At 35.2% G+C, this 16249-nt stretch overlaps 1 protein-coding gene across 30 annotated transcripts in view; it reads right to left on the reverse strand.

Moving 5' to 3' along the window:
- ablim3 (actin binding LIM protein family, member 3) overlaps positions 1-16249 on the reverse strand; it is a 131816-nt gene that overhangs the window by 103043 nt on the left and 12524 nt on the right. For 20 of the 30 annotated variants that reach the window (XR_012389585.1, XR_012389581.1, XR_012389576.1 and 17 more), the window contains exon 2: positions 8720-8857. Coding sequence is in view for 7 of the 30 variants with exons in the window: in XM_073921538.1 (XP_073777639.1) it covers positions 8720-8857 (138 nt within the window). In the remaining 23 variants the exon portion in view is untranslated. Of the gene's footprint in view, positions 1-8719; positions 8861-16249 lie in introns of all 30 variants that reach the window. The other 10 variants (XR_012389580.1, XR_012389579.1, XR_012389575.1 and 7 more) reach the window with 1 other exon arrangement.

The raw sequence follows: 16249 nt of genomic DNA on the forward strand, positions 1-16249 counted from the left end.
TCTTTGGTGGTGATTTCAATGTTGTCCTAGATAATAGTTTAGATAGATGGCCTCATCAAACTGGAATTCCTAATTCAGATTATATTATGGCTTTTATAGAACAATTTTCCTTGTTTGATCCATGGAGAAAATCTCATCCAACACAAGAATGCTTTACTTGGAGTAACAAATCTTTATCTTCTCAATCTAGGATTGATTATTGGCTTACTTCCAATGACTTGGATAACATTGTTACTGACATAATACCATCTCCGTTCTCAGATCATGCAGCTATTTCGATTATGATTCCCTTTAGAAACTTTAGTAATTTAACTCAAAAATCTGGTTACTGGAAATTAAATAATTCAGTTCTTAAACATAAGGAAGTTATTACTGGAATAGAAAAAATTATTTTGACTTACTGGAATAAAGCGAAAGTTGAAAAAAAATATTGTAATAATTGGGAACTTCTCAAATTTGAAGCGGGAAAATTTTTTAGGAAATACTGTAGTGAATTGGCAAAAAAGAGAAGAGCTGAAGAAGATAGTATTATTTTAAAAATATCCACTTTATCATCCAAAACAATAGAAGAATTATCAGAATCTGAAAAAGCAGAACTTACTGAACAAAAGATTAAATTAGAAGAATTTTACAAACAAAAGGCAGAAGGAGCTTTTATAAGGTCTCGAAGGAAATGGCTTGAAGAGGGTGAAATGAGCTCTGCGTATTTCTTTAGACTTGAGAGGCAACAAGCTAAATATAATTATATTGAGCAATTGAGGATTGATGGTAATATTGTGGAGAATGCAAAAATTGTTGCAAACTATTGTTCTGAATTTTACAGTAACTTGTATTCTTCTAAATTTTCTCAACAATCTACTACAGAATTCTTTAAATCGCTACATAACATAAAACAGATTAGTGATGATGAGTTCAATATATGTGAAGCCCCTCTTAGTTTACAAGAAGTTACGGATGCCATTAAATCACTGAAAAGCAACAAGTCTCCTGGAACGGACGGACTCTCTGCTGAGTTTTATAGAACATTTGAGAAACTTTTAACTCCTTTTTTGCTTGAGGTCTTTAATGAGAGCATAGATAGATCCTTCCTTCCTCCAACCTTATGTCAAGGACTAATAACTTTAATACCAAAACCAAATAAAGATCACTTATTAATTGATAATTGGCGACCAATTACCTTGCTGAACAATGATTATAAAATTATTGCATTAGTTTTATCCAAAAGAGTAAAATGTACTTTGAACAATTTAATTGATGAATGTCAATCTGGATTTTTGCAAAAAAGACACATTTTTAATAACATACGTTTAGTATTAGATATTCTAGATTATTCACATTACTTCTCTAATGACAACTTTATACTTTTTCTTGACTACTATAAAGCTTTTGATTCTTTAGAACATGAATTTTTGTTACAAACTCTTAGTAGGGTAGGATTTGGAAATTTCTTCTGTAGATCTATTAAAATGCTTTACACTAATTGCAATAGTTCTATTAGATTCAGCAGCGGCACCTCTCCTAGATTTTCTTTGAGACGAGGAGTTAGGCAGGGATGCCCAATATCCCCGTACCTGTTTTTGATAGCTACTGAACTTCTAAATATACATATTAGAGAAAGCTCCTTAAAAGGAATATCTATTGAAAACACTGAAGTGGTAATAAGCCAGTTAGCGGATGATACTGTTTTGTTTCTGAAGGATGCCTCACAGATTGCTACAGCAATAGAAATTCTTAAACCCTTTTCTAAAGCCTCAGGTCTCTGCCTTAACATAAATAAATGTGAATTATTACCAGTGGGTAATTGTTCAGAATCTCTAATTTGTAACATCCCTGTGAGAGAGAGTGTGACATATTTGGGAATTAAAATAATTAAGGACGATAAAAGTAGATGTATTTCCAATTTTCTACCAATTATTGAAAAAACGAAAAAGATGATGAACCATTGGCTACAAAGAGATCTATCAATCAAAGGCAGAGTTCTGCTCACTAAAGCAGAAGGTATTTCTAGATTGTCATATACAGCTCAGTCTATTTCAGTTGATAAGCACACAAACAAACTAATTGACGGAATGTTGACAAAATTTCTTTGGAAAAACAAAATTCATTATATTAAAAAATCAGTAATGCTGAATTCTTATGACAAAGGCGGCTTAAATTTTATTGATTTTAACTCACTTAATGGTAATTTTAAAATTAATTGGATAAGACAATTTCTTATAAATAGTTCTTCTATCTGGAATATTATCCCCCGTTTCATTTTCTCTCATATGGGTGGTTTAGAATTTCTTTTAATGTGTAATTACAAAATTGAAAAACTCCCAATCAAACTGTCTAAATTTCATCAACAAGTGCTTACAACATGGAGGCTTATTTATAAACACAACTTCTCCCCACATAGTTTTCTTATTTGGAATAATGCCAATATCATGTATAGAAATAAGTCACTATTCTTTAACAATTGGTTTAACAATGGACTATTATTAGTTAACCAATTATTTGATAATGCCGGAAATTTATTAACATTTACAGAATTTATGGCACGATACAAAATTCCTGTTACATTACAGGAATTTACTATTCTAACCGGGGCAATACCCACTGGTATACATATGCTGTATAAAGGCAGTGTATGTACATCAGCACTTACTGTTTGTCCTCCTAAACCTGAACAAACCTCGGTTGGGTTTATCTGTTTCTCTGGATTTAAGCCTAATAATCACAAAATTAGATCTTTAATCTTAAAAGAAAATATGTCTATACCGTATGTTATTTTTTACTGGAACAATATCTTTAATAACATAAACTGGACTCAAGTTTGGTCATTACCTCAAAAATTTTTTATCACAAATAAGGCTAAAGAAATATCATTTAAATTACTTCATAGAGTTTATCCCACAAAATTATTTCTACAAAAATTTAAAATTGATATTGAGTTAGAATGCTGTTTTTGCGAAAGCTTTAATGAAACTATTTCACATTTATTTTGGTCTTGCCAATATACTCGACTATTATGGATCAATGTTGAAGCTTTTATTGCCCATAATATCTTAAAAACCTTTTCCTTATCTTATAAACATGTGATTTTGGGTTTTTATGTTAAGGATCGCTCTTTAAAAGATGCTGGTTTTATTATAAATTTAATTTTATTATTATGTAAATTTCACATACATAAATCCAAGTTTTCCAAAAGCAAACCTCTCTTCATGGTGTTAGAAAAAGAGATTCAAATGTATATAAAAGTGATTTCCAAGTCTCAAAATAGAAAAGCAATTAAAACAATTAATATATGCTCCTCCTTTAACATTTTTACATAAAATGTTTGTATATATGCATTTCCTGTGAAAAAAAAAGTGCATTACTAACTCTTGTAAATCACTAAAATTATAAAATGTGCGAAACATATTTGTATGTAATTTGATAATTATGTACCCTCTCCTCTGTTTTTTTTTCTTTTTTTCTTTTTTTCTCTTCTTTGTTTTTTTCACTTATTTCATTCTTGTTAAGAAATGTAAAGTGATTGTATTGTATAACAAAACAACTGTAACTGTACATGCTGGTTCTTGTTAATAAAAAAAAAAAAAAAAAAAAAAAAAAAAAAGTCCCATTTTTCCAGTGATTCTGATTGGATTAAAACACCAACTCAGTAAAAGAACAAAAATATGGGCCTACAAATCGGACATGTCTGTATTTTGGCATTAACAAAAGAGTTGAAAGAAGACTGCCACGTGTTTACGAACAGCAGCAACTGTGCCTGGCCCCACTGACCTGAAACCAAACATGCTGAGTGAGCAGGGATTCCTGTGAAACCCCACAAATGTTGCCCCCTCATCTCAATGGACTGGGCCTCAAAGCCTATGGCTCATCAGCACACTCTGCTCTCCCTTCCAATTAAAACACAGCCTGCACAGAAGCTGAGCCGTCAATCATTAGACAGTAAACAAACCTCCACCAAACCATAAAACGCCATTGTTCCATCATGGAGATACAAGCTGTTGAAGCACACACAGCACTCAACACACACATGAAATACATAGTGAGCAAAAAGTGAAATGCATGTTAACTGAACACCAAGTAAAGAGGAAAAGGACTGTTATTGTTGAGCAACTTCATGTGCTCCAAGGCAACTCTTGATGTCACGATGGAGGGAGGGAGCCCCCCCTCATTCCTCCCAACTGTGCCCTAGGGTTGGCTATAGGTGGCTGCTATTGGCTGACGGTTCGATAGTGTAGCTGAGAATAACCACCAACCAGGGCCTGGGTGCCCCTCTGCACGGTTACCACAGCAACCCTTTAAATGCAACGAAGGGACCACGTGGCAACACCAGTCTGAGTGTAAGCAAGAAAAAGTGGCACAAATACAAGCTTACTCACCTGATTTCGCAACACTAGAGTAAGCAGTTTTCTGATTCATTAGCTGTGTGATATAAAAAAGAACTAAATATGCTAAAATAACTGGTAGTAAATTATTATATCATAAAAAGTAATGTAGAATAAAGCTGAAAGCAGCAGTTGTTGGGTTTTAAACATTTTAAGAGCTTTAGCCACATGAAAGATTTTTTTACTGTGTTTAGGGATGCTTATTTCGATTTATTTAGCCAAAAACCACTGTTCATTAACTGAATATTAACTGCTAACTGGTCAGATTAATATTAAAAGATTATTTAATTATTAAAAAATGACATGTCTATTTTGTGTCTGAATTACCAGTCATGATTACCAGTAACCTAACCTTCATTGATTGCTGGAGAACATTAACATTTACACAGACTACAATCCTGTCTCAATATGAACTACAAATCCTGTCATCCAACACACACACACACACACACACACACACACAAACACACACACACCTGCTCCAAGTATACATTGATTACACTCATACAGCTGATGCCTCTTAAGCATTGATTACAAACACATATATATATGGCTAAGCCTTGTTTATCTGTTTGTGAACTTTACGATGCGCTTCCTTTGTCTTGTCTTGCTTTGTTTCTGACCCTCGCCTTCTTTGTTTGTTTACGTTGCCTGCTGCCTGCCTGTACTGACCATTCGCCTGACATTTGACTATGATTCTGGATTTCCTGCGTACATCTGTTTGCTCCTGTATTAACTGATCATCCTGTTAATAAAACCCGCATTTAGATCCGCACCTCTCTTGTCAGCATCAACTTTACATTACAAACTAAATAAATATTGCATTTTAAAATACTGATGTATTTTAACATGCGAACAACAGAACATAACATCAGAACATTGTCACGCACATGCAGTGTTTCCAACAGCACAGAAAAAATAATAAAGTAAATAAAAACAATAAAACAAATAAGCCTACCCTAGATATGTTTCACTTGAATGACAAATTTATCTCACAAAATGATCATATGTTACTTTTTTCTCATCATAAGCTTTTTTTCTTCGTCAAATAAAAATAGCAGGTTACCTCAAATCAATCGTTCCATGGAAATATACATTTAATAAATGCTCCGCTGTTGTTCTTATGTCATAAACCTCTGTCAACATTTTTAATAAAAGTCATTAGCTTAAAGATTATCCCTTGAGCGGATGGTTTTACCTCAGAGCTTGAGTGCTTTCTTTTTCTCTCTCACTCGCAGTTCAAGGCTCATATGTTGACTTTTTGTAAAGTATAGGCTACTACAGCATATAACTGTTTTGTTGTTTACATATGATATTGTGGTAATTTGCATGCATGTTTTATAAGCTATAAAGTGAAAGCCTCAGTTTGGTGGGAAGTTATCTTCATGCAAAAATTAGGAAAATCTTTGGATTTGTTTAATTTGTAGATTATGTAGGCTATTTTAGAAATGGATATTTTTTTAGAACTATTAATAACTGTAATTTTCCAAATGGAAAAAAGGTTGCTGTGTCAAACTGTGATCAGCATTATTCTTCTATCATTTTGCTGCTTTGGCAAAATATGCCTGTAGGCACGTGTGGTTGCATTTGTTACCATCCCATGAGTTAACAAATATCTGTTACACATTTATGCAGCCAATAAAAAAATAATAATAATACGATTTTTAACCATTATCTGACACCATTAATCATTTAAAAATGCACCCTCTCGGTTAATGGTGAATCGGTTATTTTGAGCATCCCTAGCTGTATTATTATTGGGTTTTTTTATGTTTCTAGTCATCTTAATTTACAACAATCAAATTGGCCAAAAATATTTTATTTTACTTATATATTTACTTATATATTTGTTAAAATATAAGTTAAACAAACTATAATTTACTAAAAACATTTGTTGATGTGACTTTTTTTGTGCAGGATCACAGAATTATTCACTTTTTAACTTCTGAATATAGTGCTAAAAATTACCATGCTTCTTTAGACTAAATACCATGTGTTTACATAATTTAATGTGAATTATAGTATTCATTAGGAAACTATACCCCATGCTTATATCCCTAACCCAATTTCACCGAGCAGGACATGTTCCTGGATTAACATCTATGCTGACCCTGGAACAACACTTCAATCATCCAATCAGAATAAAGGCATATGCTTACAGCTAATGTTAAGTTTAGGATTACGGTTAGGTTTATGCCTTCTACATAATTGTTATCCAACAATTATTCACCATTATTTTTGAGAATAATTTACAGTTATGGTTGAGCTTCGGGGTTGTCATGACTGTGTTTGTCCACCAGATGCCACTGTAGTTCGCCAGCAAACCCCAGCGGACTACAGTGGCTTTAGAACTACATTTCCATACATTCTTTCGCACACACACCCGGTCTCTCATCTACACTGATTTACAACCACAGCTGTCTCCATTCTCCGTGATTACCTGGACTATACATTCAGTCATTCATCCTCTGTTTGTCAGTTGGTTGTTGTCATCCTTGTGTTATGTGTTTCCTGAATCCAGTCTTGTATCTTGTCATCTTGTATCCAGTTTTGCATGTTATCCTAGTTGTCAAAGTCTAGTTTTAGTTTAGTCTGTTTGAGTTCCTGGTTTGTTTGTTTTGTTATTTTTTTTTGTACTTTGGATTTTTGCTTTTTTTGTCACTGTTACTGCACTATACTATATTAAATCTGCACTTGGATCCACACCGTTTTTGTTCCTGTTCTTGATCACTAACGTGACAGGGGTAGGGATAAGTATAAATTACATTTTCCAGCAAAAATTATGTTCTAGGATCAACACAGATGTTAATCGGGGATCGTATGGTACAAAATTAATTTTCATGACCTAATGTTTCATGTAATGTCTACATATGCGTGGTAAAAAAAAATGCATGTTCAAATTATCACAGCATATCGTAAAACATGCAACAATCTGTTTAGTTTCAATTTATATTTATGTAAAATGTATTTAGATAATGCTTATTGTACACTGCACTAATAATGGCAGTGTGTGTGATTTGGCCAAGGACAGAAAAGAAGTAAACACAACTAACCTATATTCAAGAATACAGATCTGTTTTCCATGACTTTTTTCAAAACTTTGTGGGTTTCCAGGCCTTTTGCAGGTTTTTCATGACCGACCACTGACTATATAACAACACTATACGAAGGATCAACTAAAGCCTTGGTGACATTGTTGATGCGATGGAAACTACCATCCCTCTAAAGCCTGGTTTATACTTCTGCGTCAAGTGACCGGCGTAACCCACAGCGCATGCAACGCGCGTATCTGTGCATTTTTACTTCTGCGCGCTGTCTCTGTTGGTCTGCATTAATACTTCCGAAACGCTAGTTGGCAGTGAAGTGTTAATGTTCCTCTGTGTTGAGTTTCTTCGCTGCTGTTTTGCGTTTCCTGAACACTTCCTGTATGTACAAGTGGCACAAACTCGCTCATTTTGAGGCAGGAACCGGCGAACGTGCAACAACTTTAACTATGAGGTAAACGCAAAACAAAACTTTCCATCCAGAGCTCCTTCACGGGACTCCACACTTGTAAACAATCGCTACATTGGGCTTGCGCCATTCGCACGGCTCTTGGTCCTGCCCAGAACCATCAATGCTACCAAGCCGACCAATCACAAAGCTTGCGCTACGCATTGTTGCGACGTGTAGTTACATTTTTTTGAGAGGTGCACGTCAGTGGCGCCGACGACCACGGCGAAGGGCTATGTGTCAGCGCAGTAGCATACGCCGGCGTTTGACGCAGAAGTATAAATCAGCCTTAAGTCTCTGTGACCACTTTTAGAGTAGAATGATGAAAATCCTAACAAGTGTTACACACTTGCCTTAAACCCCCAATAAAAACTCATTAAACCATAATTAAATCTATCTCTCAAGAGTTTTATCTGCATATTTTTAATTTAACACAATCTAAAGGTGAGGATACCTGGTCACATGATTTTGACATTTATTTTACACACTAATTTTACATAATTTCTTACCGTCACTAATGTCACTGATAACTGAGGACAATGCTGTGAGCTAACAATGTGATGCCAGAGGATATCATTATGCAACAGGTTCCTCCTTCAGACAGCCCCAGGAGCACAGCCAGCATCATTAAATCACAAATCCACTGCTTCTAACCGCTGATGCCAAACTGCTATTAGGTCAGAGGCAGAGAGCTCTGCTTTAGTTCTTAATGAAGAGCCATTACCGAAAAGAATCTATTGGAAACTGTACATCTGAAACAAATCCAGGCCCGTAAGCAAGCTTTTACCATAATTAAAAGATGGCTTTTAGAGGTCACCAGCTTTTCCAGTGCATCAATTACGGGCTCTTACCTTGGCAGGTGAAGCATTTGATGTGGAAGTGGACATGTTGCACTCGTACTACCTCTCCTTTACACAGCTCCCGGCAGCGAAAGCAGTGGATTGGTCCAGAGCTCCGTTCATTGCTGCACGAGCTTTGCTGATAGGGTACTACTGGGAAACAGACAAAAAGGAATTAGGTACTGAAAACTAGAAGACAGGGGAAAACACAATATATCAGGACTTTATCGGCTGAAATTATATTTTTAATTTTTTATGGATTTCTAATGACTGTAGCTGAATTAGCACTGTTATTGTTAACAAAAATAAACAGATAAGGATTGCATGTTTTAGCAATTTGCTAACACAATTAACCATGTTGCTAGCATATTTTAACACTAAAATACAAAAATAAAGTTGAAATAACAATAAAATGCAAATACTGCAGGAAAAACTTGAAACTTTATCAAGATTAAACTTTGTTAAATTTAGCAAGAAACTTGCGAAACAAAGCAAAGAAAGAAGAAAATTTCTGCTTGCAGATGTTTTGTTGTAGGTCACCCCCCCCTAAAATGACCTAAATGGAATTAAATGAGAGCTTGAAAGAAATTTTAAAAGTCCTAATAAAATAAAATCAAATAACAAAATCACATAAAAATAGTAAAATTATGATTAAAATATAATGAATAAAATACTATAAAGAACTATATTTATAAATAACCATTTTTCAATCATTAAAGAATATGGAATCTGCAGTATACCTGTCTGACTCCTCCTTTATATAATTTTGTAATTTGAATTTTTTTATTATATATAACGCATCTAATGTGGCCATACATCCAAAGCGCTACACAATCATGAGGGGGTCTCCCCACTCCATCATCAGTGTGCAGCATCCACTCGGATGCAACGGCAGCCATTAGGGCAACAGCGCCAGTGCAAAGACAAAGATACAGACCAATTTGGTGGATGCAGATGATTGGAATTTTTAAAGACCACAGGGAACCAGGACCTCAGCTTAACATCTCATTTGAATGCCCCCTACTGGCCTCACACAACTTCCAAGAGCAACCTAGTTTTCCCATGTGGTCTCCCATCAAGGTACTGACCTGGCTCAGCCCTGCTTAGCTTCAGTGAGTAACCAGTCTTGGGCTGCAGGGTGATTTGGCTGGGGCCATAATATATCCCATAATATATTCCTGTCTGGTCTTATTTTGCACGGGTATGGCAATAGCCAAAAAAATACACTGAATAGGTCAAAATGTTAATTTTTTCTCCAGAAATCATTAGAGAATATTAAAGGGCCATGAAACCCCCTCGTTTCAGCAGGGTGTTTTCACACCTCTACTTTGGAAAAAGTCAGAAAAGTGGGCGTGTCCAGCTAAGGAACTAAAGTGGGATGGTGTGGGAGTGTCTATTTGGGCACGCGCGAGTTTCAGTCAAAATACACACACATGAGAAAGTGATGGTGTTTAACCTACATGGACATCTGTAGTCGAATTATTTGCCAAATTATTAAATGTTGGACTTTAACTGCAGTTTGGCTCTTTCAGGGAATTCATTCATGCCCCTCGCGACAAACGCGATATTTGATTCGAGGATCTGCTCTAAGCGTGTATTTTTCATGCAATGTTTGATACCGCACGGCGAATGAGAGAAAAAAAAAACTCCGCATTTCCCGGAAACTTAGATGCACACGGCAGGTAGCGTCAGAAAGTCGCGTGTGTTATTCTGGTCACAAAATGCGGTGCTATGTTTGCACTCAGTGCAATAGTTAACTTAATTCGATACGAACAAACTGAATAAACAAAGAGCACTGGTCGCTCACTTACCAAATCTGTAGAGACAGGACAATCACCAGCAACTAGAGCAGCGTCTTTATGAAGAGGAGACTAACGTTACAAGCGAATCCGGATTTCAGCGTTTGCAGATGAGAACAGCTCTCAGGTAAACAATGTTCCTCCCTAGACACGTAAGTTATTGTTGTCGAGCGTCGCGTACACTGTTAATCCACACGTGATCCAGCTGAGCTCTCACAGAGAGAAAATGAAAACGTAACTTAATGGCAGCAAACTATAAAAGCAACACTTCACGCTTGTTTTGCCAACACAACGTGGCGTCTCTGTGGCGTAAACACGGTGACACTAATGAATATTAATGAAGTTGCACAATAGAGCGCGCTGATTGGTTTGAACCAAGCCTTACTCATGCATTAATGCAACACACTGTAAGACGTAATAAGACTCACTCTGGCACAGACGCCCAGTCTGCACGCTGGAATACAACGCTATTATGTCATGACCGTGACGCAGCTTCAAAAATTCGTTTCAAACAGGTACAAGTACGAATTTGCTTGAAATAATGCAAAAACAACCAATTTACACTTTTTAGTGAAATATAGGTGCCCTGATAGTGTTTTTAGCAGTGTGGGACACATATACGACTGTCAACAGGTCAAAAAATGTGTTTTGGTGTTTCGTGACCCTTTAAGTAAAGTTCATGTTCCATGAATATATATGTTACTTATAATTGTTCTACTTTAAATATATCAAACCCAATGTTTGATTAGTAATTCAGGGTTTAACACTAAGGATATTTTTCTACTAGCTCAATCGAGCAAGTGGTTCATATTTTTACTTGCCCTGCTAATATTTGCACTTGCCCCACCAAAAAAAAGTTAATAGCTATTTCTTAGCCACATATTTTAAATAATGTGTCAAAAATGTGTGTAAATCTAGAATTCAAATAATTAAAAAAATTAATAAAATGTATATTGAGCAAAATTCAAAGTGTTATGCAAACAAGCAGTATGGAAAATGTGCAGGTAATTTATTGTAAAACAAAAGGTGACTGACTTGCCAAACTGACAGCAAACTGTGCAAAACACTTGTCGTGTTTTACCCACATAAATGTCTTCTACTAAGACGTTAGAAACAGACATTTTCTTTTAGCTTCATTATTTGATGTTCCTGCCATGTTGCCGTCCCTTTGCTGTACTGGTTGTAACCAGGTTAAAAAATAAAACATGCTCACAACATCCAATCAGATAAGAGAAACTGAAAAGCAATACGGTGTTTACAACATCACAGAGAAGGTTGCATTTAAAGACTTAAAAGCACAAACTGTTTCTCGATTTTTTTATTTGCACACAATTGACAAATAGTCACAGGCAAATTAAACTCTAGAAATTAAACCGATCGGGCCAGTAGCGATCTTGATACTGTCCCTAGTGTCTCTCATGCTGGCTCCAGGCCTTCGGGCAGTCTTATGGTTGAGCCCTGTAATCTGCATTTCTAAGCACTTCATTCAGACAGATTAAAAAACAATGACTCAGTATTTTGGTTTTTGTTAACCCTCAAATTCCAGATTTGAATATTTTAAATATACAAATATAAATATAAAAAGTTCATTATGTAAATTGTAAGGTGATGTATAAATCTCAAATTTAAAACAATTGGTTTCATGGTCCAGGCTCACTTATAAGAAAATAATACATTACATGTTATAGCCAAAACAGTGTTGATTTGAACTTGAGGTAATTATTAATCCACTTCATGTTTCAGCAAAAATTACATCACATACACTTCACACATCAGCACTTCTGAAGACCTTTAAATAGTGCATCAAACAGACATTTATATATTTATTGAGTACAGAGTGTTAAGACAAATGAGATGCATTCTTGAAGCCAAAAATGCATTCTACGCTATATCTGCACTACCAGTACTACAATGCTCTGTGTTTGTCATTATAATCTGCCTGAGGGTTACTTAAATAATTTCTTTTGCTCTCTCTCTCTTTCTTTGTCTACACTGAAGGTTGAAGGTTTGCACTGATTGCCCTCCTATTAAAGATGCATAACAGTCATTCAAACCCTCAGCCAGTGCATAAATCAATTACTGTGCAATCACTGTAGCAAGTGTTGTTCTCACTTTAGTCTAAACGGATTTAACTGAGGGAAAATGTCGAAAACAGCAAGGGCACATGCGCTACCCTGATCTCCATTGTTTCAGATACAATGCTGGCAGCAGGGCAGAACTGAGATCAGATTCATCAGCTCCATGTTCCCACTGCTCTCAGACAAAATAGAGCCAGGCGACAGCCAGAAACAAGTCATAAAAAAGTGTCTGGCCTGGTAACGCACACTGGGAAGTAGGTTTTAATGAGGGTTTTGTGTGCACGTTGGAAAAGACAAATGAAATCAGTGAGCACAATGTGTTTCGGGCTGGGAAGTGATAGTGATCAGATTAAGTCGTGCAGGAAATTAGCTTATTTTTCAACAATAAATCATGATTATAGACGTGCCCTCATCACAACCTGAATAAGGGATGTATTAAAACCAATAAATAGTTAAAAATATTCAAATCATGACTAATTTGGTAAAATAAATGAATAACAAAAGTTAAAAGATAACAAGAGTAACTAAAATCACCTAAAATGCAATTAGGAATCATAATATAATCAGTTATGAATGGAAAATGGAAAATGGATTTTATGAAGATTGCAACTTAAACATTTTATTAAAGGGCACATGATGAAAATCGTCTTTTGTAAGTTGTTTGGACAGAACTATGTGTATGTTTAGTGTGTCCACAGTTATATTAGAGTGCTATAAACACAATATGTCTCTTTAAATTTCCTGACGTTAAAATAGGATCCAAATGCCTACCATTTTCAGGGCCATCTCGACATGTTGAAGAAGTGGGGTTTCCCCGCCCACCAAATTGATTGACAGCCATGTATTATTATGTCACCATAGTAACGCATATAATCATATCAACAATACTATGGAGCTAATAATATGCCAAAACAATCAAAATTTGAATTGTGTTAATTTAAATTACTGACAATTGTAATTTAATCAATCTGAATTTTTATATCCTGTTAAAAAAATTTGAATTTGAATTTCTTAACTTGAATATTGAGCATCTGAAATTTAAGAAAACTTTTTTTAAGGCTAAATTTTTTATAGACGTATAAAAAACTTTGGATTCAAACTTTGGATTTTTTGTGTTCTGAATTCGTAGACTGCAGATATCCAGTTTGTTAAAATACAATTTCAAGTTTTCAAGGTGAAGAAATTCAGAGCATCAAATACAATATCCTAAAATTCAAAACCAGAAATTCAGATCATGAAATTTAATTTAATTTTGGCATATTATTAGCTCCATACAAGTCAGGACATGATATGTTCAGCTCGGTGTGATCATCAATCATCATCAAAAGTGATCAAGAATGAGTTTTACAAGTTTAAAACGTTTTAAAAATGACGCATGTTTGTAATGAATAACAGCAATTTTACTATCTTTACTTTTTCATCACTGCCGCATGTCAGTACAATTATAAAAGAAGACTCTTTAATCCCGGTGTGTGGACATTAAATCAGGTTTATTTTGTACATTAACATAACAGACATCTATACAGTAGTAGATATTAAAGTGTAACCTGTCACATTTGCCGTGCAAAAACAGTGGAAAGTTAAAAAAAATTTAAAGCGCACGCTGTGTGTTTGTATGTTCGCTGTGTATGTGTGTTTGTGCGTGTAATAACTTTGTAACAACATTGTCTGTGACATTTGTTTGATTCCACAACAAATACAGTACATAAAAAAATAATTGGCAAAGTCTTTACTGTAGTATTTCTGACAAACATTATGTGAGATCTGCTTCTTTCATGTCTGTCACTGTGCTGTTCATCTGTCGCAGCCGGATATATATGTGCATTTACTGACACTATGCGGCCGTGGTGATTATGGCAGTTAAGAATTACATAGCTATTTTACTGTCTTTATTACAAACATGCCCTGTTTTCAAACATTTTAAATTTGTAAAAATTGCAGCGAGCTGGAACAAATATTTTAATCCCATTTTATTTGCAAAAAATGTTCTGTGGACATTTGTATACATAGAAATAAGGCACCTGTCAATCAATTCGGGGGGCGGGGAAAACTGCACTCCTGTTGCAGTGTGCCTCAAAATCCCTGAGATTTGGGTCCTATTTTAACATCAGGAAAATTTAAAAAAGAGACTTGTTGGATTTATTTCACTCCAATATGACTGTGGACACACACAGTTCTGTCCAAGCAACTTACAAAAGTTTATTTTCATCATAGATGCCCTTTAATGTTGTAAAAAAAAATTTAATGCTCTCTTTTTTTTTTTTTTTTTTTTTTTTTTAGGTATGACAGTTTGTTCCTCATAATTGTATGAAGTAATTTGCTGTTGTTGTTTTTTTGTAATCTGGCGAAAATATCTTTGCAATCTGGTGGGTTTTTGTGAGTGTTGCGATTTAAACCATTTTTTAAAATAAAATATATATTTTTACTGATCCCAGTACCGTCATACAGAGTAGGGCTGTGCGATTTGGGGAAATTTCTAATTGCAATTTTATTTTAGCAGATTTTGCGATTTTGATTTGCGATTTAATTTTGTAGTCAAGCTTCAGCTCAATAATCTGTATCGTAGCTTCTTACAGTTAAATTGCAGTGAGCTGTAATTTTAAAAAAAAGAAACTGAAAAGATATCAATTTATATTAGCAAACAACACTGAAATTATACTTTGCTGTTGCTTGCTACTAGATTGAGTGTCACTGGCACTACTTTTAGCTGACTTTTAGCAAGACACTCCTCATAAAGCCACCTGTGATGCTTTTTTAGGTGCTAGTTTTTGTATTTTCTCGTGGTGTGGCAACAATTCTGAGAAGGTTCTTAAAAAATTACCTGGTTTTGTTTGGTGTCTGTGACTTGGAAACCAAGATATCCTCTTTTTTATCGACATGCTGTTTTTCTTTGATATTAATTCATCTAATAATGCTCCTGAAGCGGTAGATATCATCATCCCACTCACTCACGCTTGTTTGAATGTTTCGCATAGTTTACTTGTGCAATTCTAATTAGGTAGAACGAAAGTGTGCTCACTCAATTGGCTAGTAACGCCCCATTCACACTAGGCTTCAGAGTCAACGCTTCCCATTCACTTTGAATGGGTGACATCAGGCATTGTCGAACTGCATTGTGGATCTGTCGTCACCGATTCAGAAACTTTGCTCTCTGCAGAAGTTGGGACTAGCTCAATTTTTCAAGCAACGAAGGAAGCGTCAGCCAGTCAAATCGCTATATGCAAATACACCACCTAGACAGTGGCCTATTGCTGACTGAATTTCATTGGCTGATGCTGCTATGATGATCGCTTCAACCCCAACTTCAGACACGCCTTCAGTCAAGCGTTGATGCTGAAGCCCTGTGTGAATGGGGCGTAAGACTTCACACACAGCAGACACGCATTTGCTCTGGGTGGGGGAAGTTAAATAACATATATTTCATATCGCAGTCGCTTGCGATTAGCTATATTCAATGTTTTAAATTGCGATTGCGATTCAATTTCGATTAATTGCACAGCCCTAATACAAAGGTTCCAGTCATTAAAGAAAAACAAAGAAACTCTAAATATGGTTAAAATACACAGTACTGTATAAACACATACATTCTTTTTCAGGTTTGCAACAGATTACAAAATGCAAACCAAATATCTGTGTGACAACCACATAGCATAAACTAATAAAGC

Source organism: Danio rerio, chromosome 14, assembly GCF_049306965.1.
Source record: "Danio rerio strain Tuebingen ecotype United States chromosome 14, GRCz12tu, whole genome shotgun sequence".
Taxonomy (NCBI): Eukaryota; Metazoa; Chordata; class Actinopteri; order Cypriniformes; family Danionidae; genus Danio; species Danio rerio.